The 23,517-nt window shown below is 39.7% G+C and overlaps 1 protein-coding gene across 2 annotated transcripts in view; it reads right to left on the bottom strand.

Annotated features, from left to right (window-relative positions):
• The window catches only part of pth1r (parathyroid hormone 1 receptor), a 69,952-nt gene extending 49,240 nt beyond the window's left edge, over nt 1–20,712 (bottom strand). For both annotated transcript variants that reach the window (XM_088348013.1, XM_088348005.1), the window contains exons 1-3: nt 20,607–20,712; nt 17,297–17,421; nt 6,761–6,855 (exon numbers count right to left, since the gene is read on the bottom strand). In XM_088348013.1, coding sequence (XP_088204139.1) covers nt 6,761–6,855; nt 17,297–17,421; nt 20,607–20,655 — 269 coding nt within the window. In that variant the 5' untranslated portion in view covers nt 20,656–20,712. The remainder of the gene's footprint in view (nt 1–6,760; nt 6,856–17,296; nt 17,422–20,606) is intronic.
• Between the last annotated feature and the right edge of the window lie 2,805 nt (nt 20,713–23,517).

The raw sequence follows: 23,517 nt of genomic DNA on the forward strand, positions 1-23,517 counted from the left end.
AAGGTTTGCAAGTCATTCTATTCTAATTTTACTGACATTTTAAACTTTTTCCCAACTTCAATGGAATTGACTTTTGTACTTCAATACCCCAACTCATTTTATTTCTATCTACATTCAAGGAAACTGTGCGGGTCAAATGTATCGACATTTCGTTCTATATACACATGTACAAGAATGTCAATAAAGTATATCTGAATCTGAATCTAAACTGTTTAAATCTATAGTTTATGAATGACCTATATTTCTTGTTGATAATATCCGTGTATTATTTGTTATTGCAACATCCATTGCAGCCTGGTCATCATGTGCGATCCCTTCTCAAGGTTTCTTCTTTTTCCTCATGTTGAGGTTTTTGCGTTTTTCCTTGCCCTCATGTAGGTTGTAAATCAGGAGATTGTGTGATAATGGTCTGTAGTTTGCAATAGTCTGTGGAGCCCTTTGAGACTCCTTGTGATTAAGGGCTTTACAAATAAACATGACTTGACTTGACTCATCATCATCACGTTAATTTTAATATAAAGCTCTAGTAAGGAAGATGTGTTTTACTGCAGGGACGGCTATCACATTTGTTTTAATCATGCATTCATTCATTTAAAACTCTCTGTTCTGAGGGTTTAATCGCATCACCGATCCCAAAACGTAGGAAAACAAGTACAGTGGAACCTCGGTTTTCGAACGCCTCTCAGTTCGGACAAATCGGTGTTTGACCAAAAATTTCGAGAAATTCTTGTTTCGCTGTTGGGTCAAAAAATCGGAGTTCGAACGTCGGTAATGCGTGAGTGCGTACGCTAGGGTGCGATGCTGAGCGGCGTACGGGTGTTTTAGCCCCTAATTATGCCTCCGAAGAAGGTCGGTGCAAGCAGCAATGTTGCTACAGGTGAAAAAACAAAAGTTGTTCGTCCAACTATTGCCTTTAAGATAGACATAATAGCTAAATATGAAAGAGGTGTACGAATTTCTGATCTTGGGAACACAGCATGGCTAAATCTACTATCAGTACGATAGTAAAGAATAAGGAGGCTGTGAAATCGAGTGATGCGGCTAAGGAAATTAGTGCTATAAGCAAGCAACTGCCGCAAGTTTTGGAAGAGGTTGAAAAACTTGATGTTTTTTCTCTCCCCACCATCCACCACAAAGGTAAGAAATCCTATTCATAATTCTTTTCTTTATCCTTTTTTTTATTTTTACACGTTCATTTTAGCATAATCTTTCGCACGGAAGATTACGCTAAAGCCTGGGTTAGCTTCATGTTTACATTCATGGTAAACATTCAGGGTGTTGGAACGGATTAAAACGATTTACTTTACTTTTAATGGGAAAAATGGGTGATTGAACAAATCGGTGTTCGAACAGGGTTATGGAACGGATTATGTTCGATAACCGAGGTTCCACTGTAAAAGAATCCAAGGTAAAAAAAATAGTACTCACAAGTAACATGAAAAAATACTTGAACCCTAATTCCTAAAGTACTATAATGCAGCAGAATTATTTTCATTTGAAAAATTCATGTATTATCTTAATCATTCATTTTTGTCAGTTTTTATTTATACATGTTTACCGTAATTTTTTTTTTGATTTACAACTTATAACATTAATATTAACATTATATATGATAATAAGAAATTTATTTATATTTATTTATCTTTATTTATATTTATTTATAATTATTTATATTTATTTATATTTATATTTTTACTTACAGTATATTTGAATGCTCAGTCTTTTAAAAAACGTATAAATAATAAAAATGTAATATAATATAAATGAAAAAAATATTATTGTTGGTGATTTCATTTCAATAAATACTTGCTCAAATAAGTTACTTGTCAGGACCAGAACGGAAACAGGACCCACGTTTACCACAAGTTTTATTGAAAGAGAGAGGAAGGGCTGCGCCCACAATTCGCTGTTCCTGGGCGCAGGAATCAAGTCGCTCTCGTACTCGGATTGTGATCCGAACACAGAAGTGGATCTTCCGTAGCGAGCGATGGCGGTGTCAGGGGCGGAAAACTGGTCAGTAGCCGGGACTGGGAGAGCAGGACGTGGTCGGGGTCAGAAACGAGTCATAAGCCAGAAAGGGAGAGCAGACGTGGTTGGGATCAAAAATGGGTCGTAAGTCGGGACGGGAGAGCAGGCGTGGTGGGGATCAAAACGGGTCGTAGCCGGAGAGAGACGGGAACAAAAACAGGACAGGCGGAAGTCAGGATCGAAAAAAGCCTTGCCTAGTATACACGGAGATTTGCAGACGGACTGACAACAAGGGATTCACAGGTCTGGGTTCAAATACTGCCAGGGAGCCAATCAGAACCCGCGGCAGTTGGTGCCAAATGAGCGGGCGCAGGTGATTCACATCGGTAATCATGACAATACTTAAAATGAAGGAAATTATCTGCCAAAAGCTACATCAGGCATTTTTCCTTTACAATTATGAATAATTTTATTTTATCTTATTTTATAAGCAAAATCCATTAAAAATATTGCAAAAAGATCCAGAAAGTGTTGATGCCTCAGGCGTTTTTTCCAGAATTTTTCAGGATATATTGTGATACCCATTGATTTTCAGTGTGTAGAATAAAGCTAACTGCATGGTGGATGGGTGGTTAGCGCACAGGCCCGTGATGAAGAGGTTCAGGGTTCAAGTCCAGCCTTCCCGTGTAGAGTTGGAATGTTCTCCCCGTGCCTGCGTGGGCACTCCGGTTTCCTCCCACACTCCAAAAACATGCATGTCAGGTTAATTGGTCGGTCCAAATTGTCCCTAGGAATGAGTGAGAAGTCTGTCTTCGTGTGTCCTGCGACTGGCTGGCAACCAGTTCAGGGTGTCCCCTGCCCACTGCCCGAAGAACGCTGGGATGGGCTCCAGCACCCCCGCCACCCTACTGAAGATAAGTGGCGCAGATAATGGATGGATGGGTGGATGGCAGAATATGCTTAGCTAGCTAAAAGAACATTATATACCGTAAAGTCCGGACTATAAGCCGCTACTTTTTTTCCTAACTTTCAACCCCGCGGCTTCAGTGTTGCTACCATTAACTGCCCTGTCACAGGCACCGTTTGGGATGAAAGCTATATTATTATTATTAAAGCTTTGAAAACTCTCTCGGTGTACTGTCTTTCTTTGTAAATATGTGTAACCCATGTGTAATATGTATTTGCAACTGTATATTTTTGTAATGTATTTATTTGTATTTATTTTAGACACTTATTCTGATATGTTTTGCACGGGTGAATGAAAAAGGAGGGGCGGAACAAACGCGGGGTGCCGAGTTTAAGTGGGGACCGCTAAAGGTGAGGGACAGACAAGGAAAGAAGAGGGGGTAAAAAGTTGGTTAAAGAAAAAAGAGTTGCGTGAGCAAATGTGCTCATCTGATATATTTTTCCCACCCTTACCTTTGGAAATATACACTTTTTTCCCTGGATTACTTTCAACGGGACCCGGACCCAGGTCTGCATCAAACCTTAAGTACTGGTATCATTTTCTGTTTATTATGCCGGCTGTGATTTTTGGACTGTGTACTTCAATGAAGGACATTCAGTTTCAATCGCGGGACTTAAAGTCGGGTTTGGGTTAATTTTGTGTTTGTGTTACATTTTTGAATGTGGGCGCATGCGGCTTATATACAGGTGCGGCTTGTGTATGTACAAAATCGGTTTTCCTCTTAAAATGTGGTGGGTGCGGCTTATAATCAGGTGCGCTCTATAGTCCGGAATTTACGTTAATTAAAATGATAAACAGCATTCATATCATTCTTAAGATAGACTGTACAGTGTGTGACATCATAGACACTTGTAGATTATTTTTGTTGTTTTTCTACACAGTGTGTACAAACAGATTTATAATGAAAACTAGGTTGCCTTCACCACTGTGACATGGTTGCAGTTTTTGTGATGGAGAGAAAACCAAAAACACGCACACATCAATCGTAATCGGCGCCGCACGGTATCTAAATGTCAAATTATTGAAGCGGTGCGAGGCTCGAGCGAGTTTTTCTGCCTTTTTTTTTTTTAACTCAACTCTACATTTCAAAAAGACATTTTGATTTCGAAGGCTCCGCACTTCACTTTTGAATTGAACTCATTTGACATCACGATCGAAAAGAAAAAGCATAGAGCGAGGTCACGTCAACCTCGGATGAGATCTTGATGGATGACTGAACGCTCGGGGACCAATAAGGCAAAAAAGAAAAATCAACAGCTGCGCCTTGAGGGAATGTGAATTTTATTGATGACGATAAAAAGAAGGATTCGCCATCCGGGGCCCCAAGTCATTTTGTGATAAAAAGGAATTAAACCATATGCTTTGAGACCTCTGCCACCCTAAAAACAACAACCTTGTCATGGTTGCCATGGCGCCCAATTGGCCACGCCCGTGTGTGTCACGGTTGCCATGGTGCCCAATTGGCCCCGCCCGTGTAGCACCAGCTGCGGCTCGTTAAGAGATTGGCTTTCTGTCTATATTAAGCTCAGCTCTCTCGTGTTTTTTTTTGTCAGCCCGTCAAACAAACTTCTGCCCCAAAAGACGTGGGTTCTGACTCGGTACTGTTTTCCTGTTGATATCTCCAGTCCGGTATTTTTCCCGTTTATTTTTGTCCTGTTAAATTTCAGGTTCCAGTTTTGTTTCTCTCTGTTTTTGTCCTGTTGTTATTTTCTCCAGTTTTTGTTCCTGTCTAGTTTCTCCTGTTTATTTTCGATATCCTGATTCGTTACCTATCTTGTCTGTCCCGTCCTGTCCGTTATCGACCCCATCTGTCCGATATCAACTCGGGCAATTGGAATCGATCTCGTCGGTCTCTGGGTTCCTGTCTATCCATGCCAGTCCAGCTGCCTAACGTGCATGACTCCCCATTTCCTGTCAAATAAAATGTGTGAAACGTTCTGCGATTGGATGGCAACCAGTTCAGGGTGTCCCCTGCCCACTGCCCGGAGATGGCAGGGATAGGCTCCGGCCCCCCCGCGACCCTAATAAGGATAAGCGGTACAGCTAATGAGATGAGATGTGTGAAACGTTACGCATTTGGGTCCTGATCCTTTTCCGGTTCTGACAAACCTGGGAAATCGCGTACGTCAATGTTATTGAAAACAAGTTCAGTCTTTGCGGCATTGTGACGAGTTAGGATTTCTCCCCAAAAACGCACATTTTCGGTTTCGGTCATATGAAAAACAAATTAACCAGAAAAAGGCTTCCTGGAGAACAGTGTCATGATAACGTCACATCTAAGGGGAAGCCATCTCTAACTATTCTAAGAAATCGGTATTCAACCCCAAAATTCGAGTCCTTTTTTGCTACCGTGTTTGAAAGAAAATTCTGAACTTAAACACCCTAATACAGCCGGACGCATGGCTGAGTAAGAGGAGCGGCCATCTTAGCTACTCTTGTACTGTAGGGTAGCGTCATTTCGTAATAGATCATCAGTCCATTTCAGCGCCTTTTCTTTCCCCAAAACAATGGGTTCCAAGAAATTTACAGACGGGAGTAGAAAAAGAGAAAAACAACAATCGAATTCAAGAAGGGAATCACTGCTAAATTTGTGTACGAGAGCCTGCCCTCGAATCGCCACTCAAAGCTACAGTAAATGGTCTGTTTTCTTTTTCTTTTTATGTTTATTACGTTAGACATTTAAATAATAATCATTGTTTAGGGTTTAAGCATATGTTAACTCAATATTTGGAGTAGTCTGACATGCTGTCAGGACCAGAACAGAGACAGGACCCACATGCGTTAGGTTTCTCTCAGTTTTATTGGGAAGAAAGGAAAGGATTGCACACACGATCCGGTGATCGCTGGTCGCGGGAAGCAGATCGCTCTGAACGCGGAAGTGGCACTTCCGTGGCGAGCGATGGCGGTGTCGGGAACGGAAAAAATGGGTCAGTAGCCGGGACAGGAGAGCAAAAACGTGGTCGGGATCAGCAACGAGTCGAAAGCCAGGAGAGGAGAGTAGACGTGGTCTAGATAAAAAAAAAAAAACGTGTCGAAGCCGGGAAACAGACGGGAGCAAAAACAGGTGGGGGCCAGGGTCGAAAAAGCTTGCCTAGAGTACACTGAGGTTCGTAGACGGACTGACAACAGGTGACAGAAAGGAGTGGGTTTGAATAGGGACGGGGAGCCAATTAGAGTCCGAAGCCCTGTGAATCCCTGTTTTTACCTGTGTTTTTGCTCTTGTTTTGCCAAGCCCTGTGAATCTCCGTTTTTGCCAGTGTTTTGCTCCTGTTTTGTTCTTACAATAAAACGTGTCAGAAACGCAACGCAAGTGGGTCCTGACATTCTTTTATCTTATGTTATAAGCAAAATCCATTAAAAATATTGCAAAAAAATCCAGAAAGTGTTGATGCCTCAGGCGTTTTTTCCAGAATTTTTCAGGATATATTGTGATACCCATTGATTTTTAGTGTGTAGAATATAGCTAGCGGCATGGCGGATGGGTGGTTAGCGCACAGCCCCACGATGCAGAGGTTCAGGGTTCAAGTCCAGCAAGTTGTTTGATTTTGACCACTTCCTCGTTCCGATCAATCTACTTCCGCGACCAACGATCCCCGGATCGAGTGTGCGCTCATTCCTCTTCTCCCCAATAAACTGTGAGTAACGTTACGCGATTGGGTTCTGCTTCCGTTTCATGTTCTGGTTCGTGACACAATCGTGATTATGCAATAATTGACACGTTGTGAAATTAAGGATTACGGTGTTTGTTTCTCCAAATTGCATCAGCCCTGTCACTTGAAAGAAAACTGTGATAGGGCTGTTTAAAAAAAGACAGGATGGACCCACCGGAAATATCCCAAGATGATCACTGCCACGATAAGCGATCCAAGCGAGACGGAGTAGCCCACGGTGTAGATGAGGTACAGCCGGTGAAAGACATCCTGTTGGAAAAAGGCCACAACTTATTACGATGGAAACGATTAATCACCAAGGCAGTAAAGTCAGTGTCAAATTCACGATACTGTCCAAACCCGAATGAGTATCATTCAGCGGCGTGCATTATGATGTTGCGTTCAAGTCCCTGCGTTAGAGAGTTGCACTTGTTGCGATTTAATGAAACCTTGGCAGAGGATTCTCAGACAATGGTGATGATTGTGACATTTGGGGGACTACGCCGGAGAAGTATTTCAACGGGAACGACGTGATTGGGGTTAATTACGCATATCCAAGCCCTTAAAGTTTCATTCTTTTTTCTTTCCTTTTGTACATCAAACTATCTTATTTTTCTTATCAAAATATCTTAATCTGTCATGTCCTGCACGGTTGTCATGGCGCCCAGCTGGCCCCGCCCCTTGACACCGGCTGACCTGCATTTCTTGATTACTCCTATGGGTAGTTAAACGTGCCTTATTACCGACACTGAAGAAATTACCAATTTTGTTTTGATTTGCACCTAATACCAACTGTTTTTTCGGAGGCATACTTCCCTTTCCCTCGACAACCACCAAAACAATGACGTCATCTCGGAGCAACGAGATCTCGTTTGCCGAGATCGGCGCGAGACCAAAACAACAATGGTGGATCTGCCTGACGAAACGTTTGGAGTGCGGTAAATCTTTGTTAAAATAAAAAGTAATCGGGTAATAATGACAATTTGGTGTCAAAAAAGTTGCGTCCCGGGGACGCACGTTGATTTGACACTATGCGTCCCCAGCAAAAATGATGCGTCTAGGACGCAGGGACGCAGGCAAACGAGAACACTGAATTTATCTCCCCCAGCACCACATTGTAAAAGGGAGCCACATCATTGTTAATTTTATATCCGATCAATCTGCCAATTATTTTGTCCAATAATCAGATCAACCATAACTGTTTTAATTTATATCTGTCACGACCAGAACGGAATCAGGACCCAATTGCATAACATTTACCACAAGTTTTATTGAAAGAAAGAGGAATGGCTGCGCCCACGGTCCGGTGCTTGTTGGACGCGGGAAGCAAGTCGCTTTTGCAATTGGATTGTGATCCGAATACAGAAGTGGATCTTCCATAGATGATGGCAGAGTCAGGGGCGGAAAAAAAGGTCAATAGTCAGGACAGGAGAGCAAAAATGTGGGCGGGGTCAGAAACGGGTCGTAAGCCGGAGACAAACAGGGAGATAAGGAACGGGCAGGTGAAAAAACGGGTGCAAAAACGGAAGTCAGTCTTGCCTTGTATCAACAGAGGTTCGCAGACGGACTGACAAAAGGAGAGTGACAGGACCAGTTTTAAAAAGGGACAGGGAGCCAATCAGATAGCCCGCAGCGGCTTGCGCCAAATGAGCGGGCACAGGTGATTTAAATCGGTAATCATGACAATATCCCTGTATTTTAAAATATTTCCTTGGTTATTTAAAGCATGATTTTTTCATTTTGGCAAAGAACGTGTGAGAAAAATACATACAAATTTAATTCATAATTTTCCAAAAGTTTAACCCAATTACTAGTGTCAGGCTAAAAACTTTGAATCCAAAAATTGTCACCCTTCAGATTGGCTTGTACCTATATCTACTTATAATATTACAAACCAATGTTACCTATGTAAATAAATAAATAAATAAATAAACAAATAAATAAGGATAGCTGTGACTTCCAATGCCCGTCACATATATATTTTTAGATTTACACAAGACTGCCATAAAAGACAAAACAAATTGAGAGGTTTATTTTTAAAAAGCTGGAATTCTCAGCATGTTAAGTATGTTTTAATCACAAAAGTTACAGTATATAACTCGGTGGTTAGCGCATGTGCGGCACAGTTCAAGTCATGTGAACCTCCTGCGTGGGTTCAAATCCAGCTCCAGACTTCCTGTGCGGAGTTTGTATGTTCTCCCTGTGCTCGCGTGGGTTTCCTCCAGGCACTCTGGTTTCCTCCCACATTCCAAAAACATGCATTTCAGGTGGATTGGCCGGTCCAAATTGTCCCTAGGTGTGAATGAGCGAGCGAGTTGTCTGTCCCCGTGTGCCCTGCGATTGGCTGGCAACCAGTTCAGGGTGTCCCCTGCCCACTGCCCGATGATTGCTGGGATGGGCTCCAGCACCCCCGTGACCCGACTGAGGATAAGCGGTGCAGCTAATGAGATGAGATCAACGAATTGTTGATCGATTGATGATTTGCTGCTATGCTCTTATTGCAGCTATCATGGGCTATTCATTGTTGTTTATTATTTACAGAAGGGTTCACCAACCTTTTACAAGCTGAGAGCTATCTATTTTGTTACTGATTAGTGCAAAGGTTTACCAGTTATATATTTATTTACGAAATAACAAATGTTATTACTATGTTGCTATTTTGTTATTATTGGGTTATTACCAGGCTGTAGTTTATAAGTGCAGGGTCAAAATAGCCTCATTCAACCATTAAAACAGCATGCCAGTTAGGAATCACATTTCCTAAAAAAACTCTTTTCAGAACCATTCCATGGTATACCTGGTGGTGACCTCTGATACAAATCGTGCTTTGCCGGTTTATTCATTTATTATTCAAAAGAAATTGTATTGTAAATCTGTAGATATTGAACATATTGGTGCTTTCATATTAAATGATTTATCTCAAATTAATTTTGGGGGGAATCTATCTATCCATCTAAAAAAAGGAAAAAAAAAAAGCAAAAAACACACACAAACATTTTTGGACCATGGCCAACCCAAATGCCCAAACACCCAAACAAGTTAAGCACCTCGGCACCCAAGTTGGTCATGCTTTCGTCCCTCCAGATGAAACAGGACACAAGAAAGCGGCCATGTCACTCGGGTCAGGGTGACACAACACACTCTTTGTTCATCTTTCACTGGTTTACCACTGCCGCATCATACAGGTGCCCTGCCCATCCCTTAGAACACGTCCAAATATCCCACTATCTTTCACAACACCTCTCGACTCATTCCTATCACCAACAAGAGCTCTAGCTTCCACTAGATTTAGACCACTTTCCTGCTGTGCACTCATAACACCATCCATCCACGTCAATCGTGGCCTTCCTCTTGATCTCATTCCATTTACTTCTACTCTGTAGATCCTCTTCAACATCCGCTCCTCATCCATCTTCTCCATGTGTCCAAACCAACCGAGTACTCTTTTATCCACACGCTTCCTCAGTTCCACTACTACTCCAGTTCTGTCTCTGACAATTTTCATTCCTCAATCTATCCAATCTTGTCACTCCTAACATAATCCTCAAACACTTCATCTCAAAAACATTTAAATGTTAAATCTCAAAATGTTTTTGAGATATTTTGGGAAGAATAGTCATTAAAAACTAATCCTGGAGTGTTTTTCACATGACAGCGACGTCAGGATGTCGCTCCATCATTAGACAAACAAATGACAACACAATCAGTAGAAACTACTGCGACTGATGAGACCACTTTTACTTCCATCCTGGTTTCTCAATTTGTGGTATTTCAAAGAAACAAGAAAAAAATCAGACCGAACTAATTCCAGAACTTCCATAATTGCAACCGTATGCAGCCCGGCAAAATGAATCGTTGAGATAAAACCCACGCCGCCGTTCCTGATCTGGTGTCATTTCCTACAAGATAAGCGTGTCCTGAAAGTTCGTATTACAGCAGGAGCAACAGTTGGGGGTAAAACGTAATACTGACTGTGATCCCGGCGCTTGATCTAGTAGATGCGCCCCGTTGTTTGGTGCCTTTGGAGGAAAGGAACCTTTGGTACGCTGCAAATGAACATCGGCCAAGAGCCTCGAATCTACTCACGTTGGCAATTACTGAGAACCAAAACTGCCCAAACTACCATAAAATCCGGACTATAGAGCGCACCTGATTATAAGCCGCACGCACTAAATTCTACAGGCATTGTTGGTTTTGTCCTTACACAAGCCGCACCTGTATGTAAGCCGCATGCGCCCACATTAAAGCATGTGGCAAAGTCAAAAGCTCATCCCACATTTGTCTAGGTGCCGCGAAAGTAACTATAAATATAGTATACAATCTAAACACCACAATAGGCAACATGAACGGAAAATGATACCTGTAATTAGAATTTAATGCAGACTTTTAAAGTCCGGGTCCCGTTGAAAGTAATCCAATGAAAAAAATGTATATTTCCAAAGTTAAGGGTGGGAAAAATATATACCGGTATCCACTATTGTCCGCCGCAACAACAAAGAGACTTAACTCAGCTTCACCCCACTTCCTGTCAGCCCGCGTTTGCTCCGCCCCTTCTTTTTGATACGCTGGTAGAAAATATATCACAATAAGTCTCTAAAATAAATACATTACAAAAATACACAGTTGCAAATACATATTATACATGGTTACACAAATTTACAAAGAAAGACGGTACACCGAGAGAGTTTTCAAAGCTTTAATAATAATAACATAATTTTCTTCCCAAACTGTGCCTGTGAAAGGTACCAACGCGCTACTAATAACATGCTCGCAACGCATCATGCGTATCTGTTCGCCAGACATAACGAAATTGTGAATATGCTTGATTGCTGTTAAGATTGTCGAGAAGGATTGTTGAAACCTAAAAATTGTTTATTTGCTGTTATTAGGGTCAATAAATTTGTTCAAACCAAAAAATTCACGGTTAACCGTCCTCATCTTTCTCCTTATAACTGCCGCCATCAAGGGCGACTTCCTCATTATCGGAAAGAAACTTTGTCAGACTGACAATTCGTACGCAAACTAAGAGGATGCCGTCTACCTCGGCGCACTTATTTTACCGGTCTAAATCTTACCTTTTGTACTCGAGTGCCGCTGGTGGCAGTTATAAAAATTACATAAATTGGCCGCTTCACTGAATAAGCCGCAGGGCTGAACATTTAGGAAAAAATTAGCGGCTTGGTAATTTACGGTACATGAAAACATAAAAAACATGAAATACTTGACCCAACTAGGAAAACGTTTGTTTCAGCTGTATGTATGGAGGGGACTTTATTATTTTGGCCTTTAGATAAATGGTCACTAACCTCCTACACAGCACATAATAACAATAACTTGCTGGATTTATTTTGACAAAGATGTAGCCTTAACACATTTGCGCCACACTTGATCCGGAAAGCCCCGTAATTGAAGACGTTTGTCAAACCTTCCGTTTCTTTCTAAAAAACTTGAAAAGTTGTCAGATTAATGTCTTTATGTGTTCTTGGATTTATGAGTCAGGATTCAGGGCAAATCACTCTACTGAGACAGCCCTGGTCAAGGAGCCAACGATTTTCTCCTGCAATGGACTTAGGCACTTCATCACTCTTGCTAGATCTCAGTGCTGACACTGTGGACCATTATAGCTTACTAGATCGGTTGGAAGAAATGGATTGGTCTCTCAGGAACTGTCCTCTCAAGGTTCAGATCCTACTTTACAGATAGATACGTTGTGTGAGATACAGTGATATGACCTCTGAGCCTTTTAATCTTACCTGTCACATTACACAGGGCTCAGTACTTGGTCCCCTTCGTTTCGCAAGTATTATATGAGTTCCCATCCTTACGCAGATTACACCCAACTTTATCTTCCAATGAGGAAATTTGAAGGCCTAACTCACTTAGATAAAAAGCTAGATGTCACCTTGTGCCTCAACTCTGTAAAAACTGAAATGTGAATTATTGGTCCATCTCAATGCCATGACTTGTTCTCTAACACTGCCCTGAACCTTGACAAATGTAATATAACCCAGAGTGACTGTCGTTTCACTTACAGGTTACGATTATTACTAGAACAGCTTTTTGCTGTCCCAGTCTGATGCTGAGATTCTAATTATTGCGTCTTGTACTTCCCTCCTCGACTACTGTATTGTACTGTTCTCAGGTCTCCTGAAGTCTAGCATTAAAAGCCTGCTAATGGAACAAAATGCTGCAGCGAGGCTTTTAACTAGAACAAGAAAGTTTGATCACATTACCCAGATTTTAGCTGACCTGCACTGGCTCCCTGTCAGTATAAAATGTGATTTTAGGGTACTGTTGGTATCATACAAAATCTTGCATTGACTGATTTAATCCCTACTATGTCCCAGCACGTGGACCTGATGTAGGCCATCATCTAGAACAGACCTGGGCACTCCGGTCCTGGAGGGCCGCAAGTCCTGCCAGATTTTGAAGTTTGCTCTTCTTTAACTCAGGTGACACAAATTATAACCTCGTTAGCAAGCTAGCAAGTGCTCGTTAACGATACTGGTGATTGGAATCACCTGTATTGGATCAGAGAAACCTCAAAAATCATGCAGAACATGCGGCCCTCCAGGACCGGAGTGCCCAGGTCTGATCTAGAACCTGCTGCACTGGCCAAAATGTAGGAAAAGGAAGCTGTCAACCAGATATTTTGTCATTACTTATATTTCCTATTGATGATGTTTGTGTATTGTCTGTTGCAACATATATTGTAGCCTGGTCAGCCTTTTATTCATGATGACGTTTTTTGCGTATTTCCCTTGCCTTCATGTAGGTTTTGGATCATGGGATGGTTTAACAATAGTATGCAGTCTGTACAGACCATTGAGACTTTTTGTGATTGCAGACTTTACAAATAAACATAACTTGTCTTGAAACATGACTTCTCTAAGGTTTGGTCTGATTAGTCAGATGAGTGTTAAATGTACTCGAGGACTGTCACAGTTCGTCTACCAAATACCCAAAAACATAAACTGGATCAGAGATGAGCGATAGTGTAAACCCAGGGATATGACATTTTCAATTGATGGTACTCTGCAGGTCTGCATCAAACCTTAAGTACCGATATCATTTTCCGTTCATTTTGCCGGCTGTGATTTTTGGACTGTGGACTTTAATGAAGGACATTTAGTTTCAATCGCGGGACTTGAAGTCAGGTTTGGGTTAATTTTGTGTTTGTGTTACATTTTTAAATGTGGGCGCATGCGGCTTTTATACAGGTGCGGATTGTGTATGTACAAAATCGGTTTTCCTCTTAAAATGTGGTGGGTGCGGCTTATAATCAGGTGCGCTCTATAGTCTGTAATTTACGGTAATTATTTGGAAGACTGCATTTTACTTATATTTGAGACATATTATTCTGAAGTAACAGTACTTTTACTTGAGTATTTCTGGCTACTCTAGCCTCCTCTGCACACCATATACAATTCATGTTCACATCATGGATGCGGTCTACCATTCCGTCCAATTTTTGTCCTTATTCTGCAGGCTGAATTTCCTTTTACCCTGTTCTCACTGTTAAAATCCTACCACTGAGTGGCTCTGTACCACTTTTATTCATATGAATGCTGCTCTAAAAGTTTTAAAACTATCCGAATTTGATCTCACAAAAAGCATTTCACCTTGGCTGTCTTTCTGAGGAGCTCATTCTAATCCGTTCCAAGTCAGTTACTCCACCGAGACCCTTCAATATTTTCACCCAAGCCAACTCAACATCTGCCTACTGACATTTCTCCACTGACTAAAAGAGATGCATCATTGCCGGCCTTTGATTTTAGCACTCTCCTTCCTATCCTCTGGGATCAATTTCTCAAAACTCCCAATTGAAAATCCCTCGCCTGCCTCTTTAAATGGTTCCGATTCATGCATGTAGGTTCTATGTGACTTAAAGCTAATCACGGATCTCGTGTCCATTGCATGTCCCCACCTTTCTAAGTGGACATTCATGAGCTCGTTGCACGAACATCGAGGTCCGTGAGGAATCAAATCTCATTGCATTTGTCATCATTGCAAAGAGAAAGGAGCTTAGAGTTGATCCCTGATGGAATGGATTCTATTTCCTAGTTGTCACAAGAACAGCAAAGTGAAATGCAATTTACAGTTACAACAAACCTATAAGACAGATGTACAAACTACGGCCCTGGAGCCATTTATTCAGCAGGATGGATTTGAAATTGTATTCACTCCGAAAACATAAAAACAAATCAAACTGTTTAGCAACCTAAACATATATTTTTTTAAGATGTATTGGTTATATTATATTTATATGTTTTTGTGTCAGTTTCATTCATATATTTATGTGCAATATATTTATTATATTTCGTATTACTATGTTTATTTTGATATTGCTTTTTAATTTATTTAGAATATGTTGTATCTTTTCTATAACAACAATATTCTTATGAGATAATGTTATTGTCTAATATTTACATTTTTTTAATAAGATGTTGAATTTCTTTTTTAGCTACTTTCATTAGTATGTAAATATTTTTAATTTTTTTATAAAATTGTAGTTTTTTTTACAGATGTACTTATATATTTACTTTGATTTCATTGATAATAGTTTGTAATATTTTATATTCAATTTCACTTTAATTCATAATTTATCTTTTAATCATTCATAACATTTTGTTCCTCTTTTCATTTTCACTTCTATTCACATATTTAGAATGTATTCAACATGTTTTTGTATCAATTTGCCTTGTTTTATTTTTAATGTCAGTTTAATTCATAGATGTATTTTCAATTGATTCATAATATTTCATATTTTAAACTTACCCTACTTATATTCATGATTTATCTTTAGTTTACAAGATTTCATATCATTTTTATTGTCACTTTATTCATATATTGTCATATAATTTCTGTATATTTAGTTCTCAATATTAATGTTTTTTATTTTAAACGTAAAAATGTTTTGTGAAATTTGCTCGTTGCTCGCAAATTAATTTACAAAGAGAAAAGCCACCCCATTGACATAAATGTGCCAAAGTGTCTGATTTTGATATATTTTAAATATTTTCTACTAGAGAAATAATACAAATAATACTTAAATGAATAAAATGGTGCTGTATGGATTATAGCTTTTTTTTATTTTAGGAAATGTACTGGAAATAAAGATATATTTATTTTAGGAAATGTACTAGAAATAAAGATATATATCTGCCATCCATCATTGATAGATAGATAGATAGATAGATAGATAGATACTTTATTATTGTGCTAGTTCTATGGAATTGTTAATCTAATTTTACAGGGAGAAAACAAAGGAAACTTGGAAACCAAGCAAACATTATTTCAAAATTGTAATTCAGTATAATTCTTAATCAATCAAATATACATAAAATTACATTAATTTAAATAAAATTCTTGATTACAAAAATTAACATGGAATGGATATTTGTCTACAATATTCTTAATTGGCTTTAAAGAATCTGAATAAAACTGCAAATACAACTGATCCAAAAATGTCTACAAAATGACTGATCTTTAAAGGGACAGTGTGCATCATTTGACCACTACATGTCACTGTGCGGTCCCTTCTCAAGGTTTCTTCATTTTCCTCATGTTGAGGTTTTTGAGTTTTCCTTGCCATCATGTGGGTTTTAGATCAGGGGATGGTGTAATAATAGTCTGTGGTCTGTGCAGCCCTTTGAGACACTTTGTGATTAAGAACTATACAATTAACATGACTTGACTTCATTGTGTTGTGCAAACGAAAGGGAGTGCGAAAAAAGCATAGGAAAAAATACAAACTACAGAGACTTCAAGTAAACAAAATAAACCATTTGTCCTTCTATATTTTTGCCCAGCCTTTCGCAAGGTTTTTATTTCAGCAGTACAATTATTTTACCAATAGGAGGTGCTAAACAACACACACAGCCCCTTTAAAAACATAAACAAATCCAAAGTGACCCATCTCATCATCAGCTGCACCGCTTATCCTCAGTAGGGTCGCGGGGGTGCTGGAGCCCATCCCAGCAATCATCGGGCAGTGGGCAGGGGACACCCAGAACTGGTATCCAGCCAATCGCAGGGCACACAGGGACAGACAACTCGCTCGCTCATTCACACCTAGGGACAATTTGGACCGGCCAGTCCACCTGAAATGCATGTCTTTGGAATGTGGGAGGAAACCGGAGTGCCCAGAGGAAACCCACGCAAGCACGGGGAGAACATACAAACTCCGCACAGTAAGTCCGGTTGGTCGGATTTGAACCCACACAGGAGGTTCCCAAGACCTTAGAACCGTGCCGCACACGCGCTAACCACTGCGTCGCCGTGCTGCCCCCAAACTGACCCATGTAGAGTAAAACATTTTGAAACTTGTGCAGATAGTAAAAAAAACTCTTTTGAAAAATTCATTTTCTTGCCAAAAGGATGGAAAAATATTAGTCCCCCCGAAATGATTTTTTGAAATGTATACTTTTTTTACATGGAGTTCGAGTATCCCTGTTTAACCCCGGTTGGCCCCTGCCAAACTGAAAATCCCCTCCGCCCATCCCGACGCTGATTGAGAGTGTTCCCGCCCGAAGACATGGACAGAAAAACGGTGAATAAATATGCACAATTGTCCATGATGTGTGCAGTGCACCTTGAATAAATAAGCAGGAAGTGGTTGCGTGCATCGGTAGGCGAGCTGAGGAGAAACTATCGGGCAATGATCAAAAAAAAGGGGGGAGTGCAGGTTACAACACAGTGATGGCCTTACCTTCTCTTGGCTTTGGTTGTAATGATAAAGGAATTTTGCGCATTCACTGTAATTGGCCCAGGTCTTGTTATTGGCGCTGGAGATCTCCCAGGTTCCATTGCCGCTGCATCGGCGGTACGCTCGACCTAGGTAGGCAACCCAAAAGTCTTCATTACCTCCTGACATTGTTAGGGAAATGTATTCCGCATTAATAAAAAAGTGTGGGTAGAAGGTATGACAGAAGCTGGGGACACACATGCCGTCTCATTGATTATAATTTGATAAATTGAGCACTTCCTCCTCCGCAATCAAAGTCAGCAAAGGTCCAATTATCGGATTTTACAGAATGATTTTCTTGCGGTTTGACGTGTGCAAATAATGATTTTTTTTTTCACCTTCCTTCGAAAAAGAGTCAACATTATTGGTCATGCTGCTCGATGTAAACAATAGCCATTGTATGTATTTTTTTTCTACAATTATTACAAACTAGTATGCGAGCGTAGGCTATTTTATGGTCTCGTCCTTTTAAACTAGCTCAGTTCTTTATGCTGTTTGCCACATTAGCTTAAAAATAAACAATTGTATTGGATGTTTAATCACTATAAAACTTGATTTTGTCATCTTTTAAGTGATGTAATTTCTCCCAAATATCAAACATTTAGAGCTAGCTATTTTGTGTTAGCTAACAGTTGATTCATTTAGCTTGTTCGCATGACATTTATAATCAGGAAGAGCTAGCAAGAAAGCCTCCTGCATTTTCCAATGTCAATATTACTGATTCGGGCCACCTGCGGCTGCCCCATTGGCGCCAACAGCCCTGGTCGCTGATTGGCTCCCTGACACTTTTTAAACACCCCGCCTCCCTGTTACCAGCGTCAGACTGTCTTGCGAACCTACGCCTCCAGCTAGGCAAGCTCTCATCCTTCAAAAAATCTCCTGCCCTGTTTTCGCCTGCCTGATACCTGTTGCCGACCTGTTTCTGGACCCGTTTCTGCCCTGCTCTTTCGCCCTGGCCATCGACCTGTTTTGCCTTGTTACCTGCCTGATACTTGTTGCCGACCTTTTTTCTGGACGCGTTACCGCCCTTGCTCCCCCGTCCCGGCTATCGATCAGCTTTCCCGTCGCACACGACTATCCTCGCTCGACACAGAAGTGCCACTTCCGCGTTCCTGCCATCAGCTACCCGTGTCCGACGATCATCGGATCGTGGAAGCAAACACTGCACTCTTTCTCAATAAAACTGAGTAAAAACGCTATTGGGTCCTGTCTCCGTTTCTGGCTTGTGACATCCAATGAAAACTGCTCTCTTAAATGTTCAAACCTGGAAAACCGCTTTGGTTGTGAGTGTACAATTTTATTTGATATTAAGCAAGAGTATAGATTTTGTACCTCCAAAAATCGAACTTTTAAAGCTAGCTATTTTGTGTTTGCTAACAGTTGATTGATTTAGCTTGATCGCATGACCCATATGGATTAAGTGCTAGCTAGAAAGCCGTAATTACTAAGGCTAACTGATCTCGTTTACTTTTCTAACTCTGGGAGGAGGTTCGGTCCTACTAAGTTTACAATGTTACTCAATGTTTAATACCTATACAATATGGATTTTGTTATATTTTGAATGGTTTAATTTCTTCAAAAACAATAAAAACACTTTTAGAGCCACATATTTTATGTTAGCCATCGGTTTATTATTTTGGACTGGTCACATAACACATGTATTAAGGAATTGTTAGCAAGAAGCCATCCAGCTAACTGCTCTTGATTACGGTTCAAACCCTGGAGACAGCTTTGATTGTAATTTAAAATTTTATCTGATGTCTAATGTCAGTATAATTTTGATTTTTACAATGTTATTCAATGTTTAATATCCATAAAATGTGGATTTTGTCATCTCTTACATGTTTTAATTTAATCCAAAAATCTAACTTTCAAAGCTAGTTGTTTGTGTTGGCTAAAGGGTGACTGGTTTAGCTTTGTCACAGGACAGGTATATTCAGAAAGTGCTGCTAAGAAAGCCTCCTATATATTCAAAAGCTAACTCTTCTCTTCACTGTTCAAACCCTGGAACCAGCTTTGTTTGTGAGTTACAATTGTATTTAATTTTTAATACCTATAAATCTTGACTTAGTCATTTCTCGAGCGATTACATTTCCCCCCAAAATCGAAGATTTAGAGCTAGCTATTTAGTGTTAGCTAACAATTGATTTGTTTAGCTTGTTCATACGACATTTATAATTACAAAGATTCACAACTAGGGACAATTTAGACCGGCCAATTAACCTGCCATGCATGTTTTTGGGATGTGGGAGAAAACTGGAGTGCCCGGAGGAAACCCACGCAATGCAAACTGCTCTCTTTAATGTTAGAACCCGAGAAACCACTTTGGTTGTGAGTTTACAATTTGATTTTACACTTATATGGATTTGTCATCCGTTATATGCTTTAGTTTCTTCCGAAAAAATCGAACTTTTAAAGCTAACTATTTTGTATTGGCTAAGAGTTGATTGGAGGCAGCACGGCAGCGCAGTGGTTAGCGTGTGTGCGGCACAGTTCTAAGGTCATGAGATTGAAACTTCCTGTGTGGAGTTTGCATGTTCTCCCCATGCTTGCGTGGGTTTCCTCCGGGCACTCCGGTTTCCTCCCACATCCCAAAAACATGCATGTCAGGTTAATTGGCCGGTCTAAATTGTCCCTAGTTGTGAATGTGCAAGTGAGTTGTCTGTCTACGTCTGCCCTGCGACTGGCTGGCAACCAGTTCAGGGTGTCCCCTGCCCACTGGCCGAGGATAAATGGGATTGGCTCCAGCACCCCAGTGACCCTACTGAGGATAAGTGGTGCAGCTAATGAATGAATGAATGAAATTTGATTGGTTTAGCTTAGTCACAGGACACGCATATTCAGAAACTGCTGGTAAAAAAAGCCTCCTGTATTTTCTAAAGCTAACTGCTCCCGTTCACTGTTCACACCCTGGAAACAGCTTAGTTTGTAAGTTTACTATTTTTTAATGATTGATAACTATACTGTACAATGTTAATATTGTCATCTTTGAGTGACTTAATTTACTTCACGCATCAAACTTTAAGACTTTTGTTTAAGTTAACATTTTATTGATTCAGCTTGGTCACATGACACATACTGTATATCCAAGAAGTGCTATCAAGAAACTATATTTCAGTTTTACCAAGGACCTTCGTTATGCTATTCATTAAAAATATGTATATTTTTTACTTTGAGAGCTCAGGGTCATTGTGTGGGAGAAAGATTTAAATACTTGTATCGATAGTTTTGTCAACTACATCAACTTTTAATGGTTTCCAAGCCAAAATTTTACCTCTGTGGTTGAAGTCATAGATGTACTCCGGACACGATGTTGACACCATCTTCCCCGATGTTCCCTCGGGCCAACACACGATTCCATCCCATTCCGGTAAGCAGTTTCCATCTGCGGAGACAACGGCAGAAAAAGGTATTGTGTTTATAACAAAGCGTTAGTGTGAATCCATGTGAGAAAAAAAGTGGGGCACATGACCGCGTGTCACATAGTATGTAAATTAGTGACAACACTTTTAGGTCGAGGAAAGGGCGCACATTGTTGTCCTATTTCCTGGCAATTGCAGGGCAATTAAGTCTCACAATAATGCTATTCCAAGGATACTTGGTGTTCGCAACAGACAGATCTGCATTGTAAATGGTGTTGGTGCCCCGCCCCTCAACGGGGTCAACTAGCGTTTGCTTTGGCCAAGCTTGGTCTTGAGGACCTGCAGTAACAGTATAACTAAAACATGTATAAACAAATTGCTACTTATTATAACTGCACAGAAGAAATAAAAAAAAAAGATTACTCTTAAAAAAAACAAAAGTTAACTCAAAGGGATTCACAGCAGATGTTTTTTATAGTGCTCTGACGGCAGCCATTTAATTATTCCGGTCAACTGGAGTGTCATGTCCTGCACGGTTGTCATGGCGCCCAACTGGCCCCGCCCCTTGACAACGGCTGACCTGCATTTCCTGATTACTCCTATGGGTACTTAAACGCGCCTCTTGGAACTGCCCTTGGCCAGATTGTTGTTTACCCTTGTTGAAAACCTGTTCATGCCTGTTTGATACCTGTTTATTCTTGTTGTGCTTGTTGGGCTTTGTTGCACTTTGGTGTAACATTCTGAGAGATTCCTGCAAGTTCTGTTTAATCCCATTAAATGCCTAGTCTGTAGTTTTGACTGCATTTGAGCCTGCTTTTTGTTTTTGGTCCGTTTGTGTGTTGGACAACTTTTCTTTCTCAATTAAAGTGACAGATCGTCTATGCAAATGAGTCCCAACTTCCTGCTTCTTGACCCGCTTTGTGACATGGAGATCATCAGCCATTAAGTTAAAAATAAGTAAAACAATAAGGAACACAATACATTAACAAAGGATTAACTCGTTATTCATTTATTTTATTTGAATTTATTCTATAGATTTTTAAAAACTCATTATTTTTATTTTGCTTTTTATGTTTATTTGTTTTCCTTTTCCATCGTCGACAAGAAATAAAGTAAAAAACAAAAACAAAGGTTGGGGTTGACTAATCATGTGGTATACATGCATGGTTTCTTATCGCGGTTTCCCCACTTTGCAATTTTCATCATGCATTGTGTTCTGTTTTTCTGAAGGTCTAAACAAGGGAAGATGATTTCTATCGCCAACAAAGTTGGACCTCTCCTCCCGCTAAACTTGCTTTGGAGCATTTTTCAAGGCTTTTTGTACTCCCTAGCCACTCACTGGGGCTTTTTCAAAACTGTTTGATAATAAGCAAATGTATGATTTCTGTAGGACATAATGGGAAGATAAATGCAGTTTTCCATAAAGTCCACATATTTGCAGAAAGGTATCATGTAAAGTGGAACGATTCCTTAATCCATAAAGTTGCACAGTAAAACAGCAAGAATTGTGTTTGACTATAATTTGACAGGAAATAAGTTAAAAAGAAATCTAAAGTAATTTTTGGACAGGATAATCTCTCAAAAGTAAATGAAAAATTAAGACAATAATACATACACATATGGTCCAAATTGTCCCTAGGTGTGAATGAGCGAGCAAGTTGTCTGTCCCTGTGTGCTCTGCGATTGGCTGGCAACCAGTTCAGGGTGTCCCCTGCCCACTGCCCGATGATTGCTCGGATGGGCTCCAGCACCCCCGCGACCCTACTGAGGATAAGCGGTGCAGCTAATGAGATGAGATGAGATATGTTATATATCCTAAATATATATTAAGAATTCTATCCTTCACAATCATTTGTTTTAATTTATTAAGTAGACTGATTAATTTCTGCATATATTTGACCCTCCAATATAGTTTAATCATCGTTTTTTTAAATAATAAATTGACAAAACCTAACAAAAAGAATGTAAGAGGACAATGCCACATTAAATATGGTATATATTTAGTATTCTATTATTTTCAATCATCTCTTTTAATTTATTAGCCATAAAAATAAAACAGACAAATAAACAACTCTAGGGACGAGCCTCATCTGACCTCTAGTTGTTAGCCTTCATTTAATTTTTTTAGGACTAAAATTGTTTTTAATAGGTACCCACATTAGACAAAACCCAAAGCAGCAATTTGTTTTAATGATTCTTAACCTATTTACTGCCAACCTAATTAAAGGGGAAATGGATGGTTGACATGTATAACCATCAAAAGCCCTAAATGTGTATCATTAAAAATAATAAGGTGTAGCAATTTTTGTTTGTCATTTTGTTTCTGTTTTTAAAATTAAGGGAAATAAACATGAAGAGTGCAAAACAACAAACAACATCAATAATAATAAATATATAATAATAATAAACAAAACAAAATTTGAACCGTATTTCCAGACAATAAGAATAAAAACCCTAAATCGGCCAGAAATTTGTTTGCCTTCAAATCTGGTGCGCCTTATATACAATAAAATACCATGAATAAAAATAGAAATACATCTTTTTTTTGTTTGTTGCAAAACTTTGTACAAAACAACGTACCTTTTTGCAATTTTACTAATGAAAACAAATGTCATAATGAAGTGACGGGGTGTGCATTTCTCACCTAGGCCTTCAGAGGCTGAATTAATCCAACCCTTAATAACTATTTTATGGCTCTTAAACATTTACTGCAGCTAAAGCTGAGACACATAAAAAACACCAATAATTACCTCATAAAATTCCATTACTATTTAGGAATAAAACCACATTTTACTTACAAAAATAATTTTATGTGTGCACAAA

The sequence above is a fragment of the Urocampus carinirostris genome, chromosome 1 (genome assembly GCF_059441175.1).
Source record: "Urocampus carinirostris isolate Australia breed hairy pipefish chromosome 1, RoL_Ucar_1.0, whole genome shotgun sequence".
NCBI classification, from domain to species: Eukaryota; Metazoa; Chordata; class Actinopteri; order Syngnathiformes; family Syngnathidae; genus Urocampus; species Urocampus carinirostris.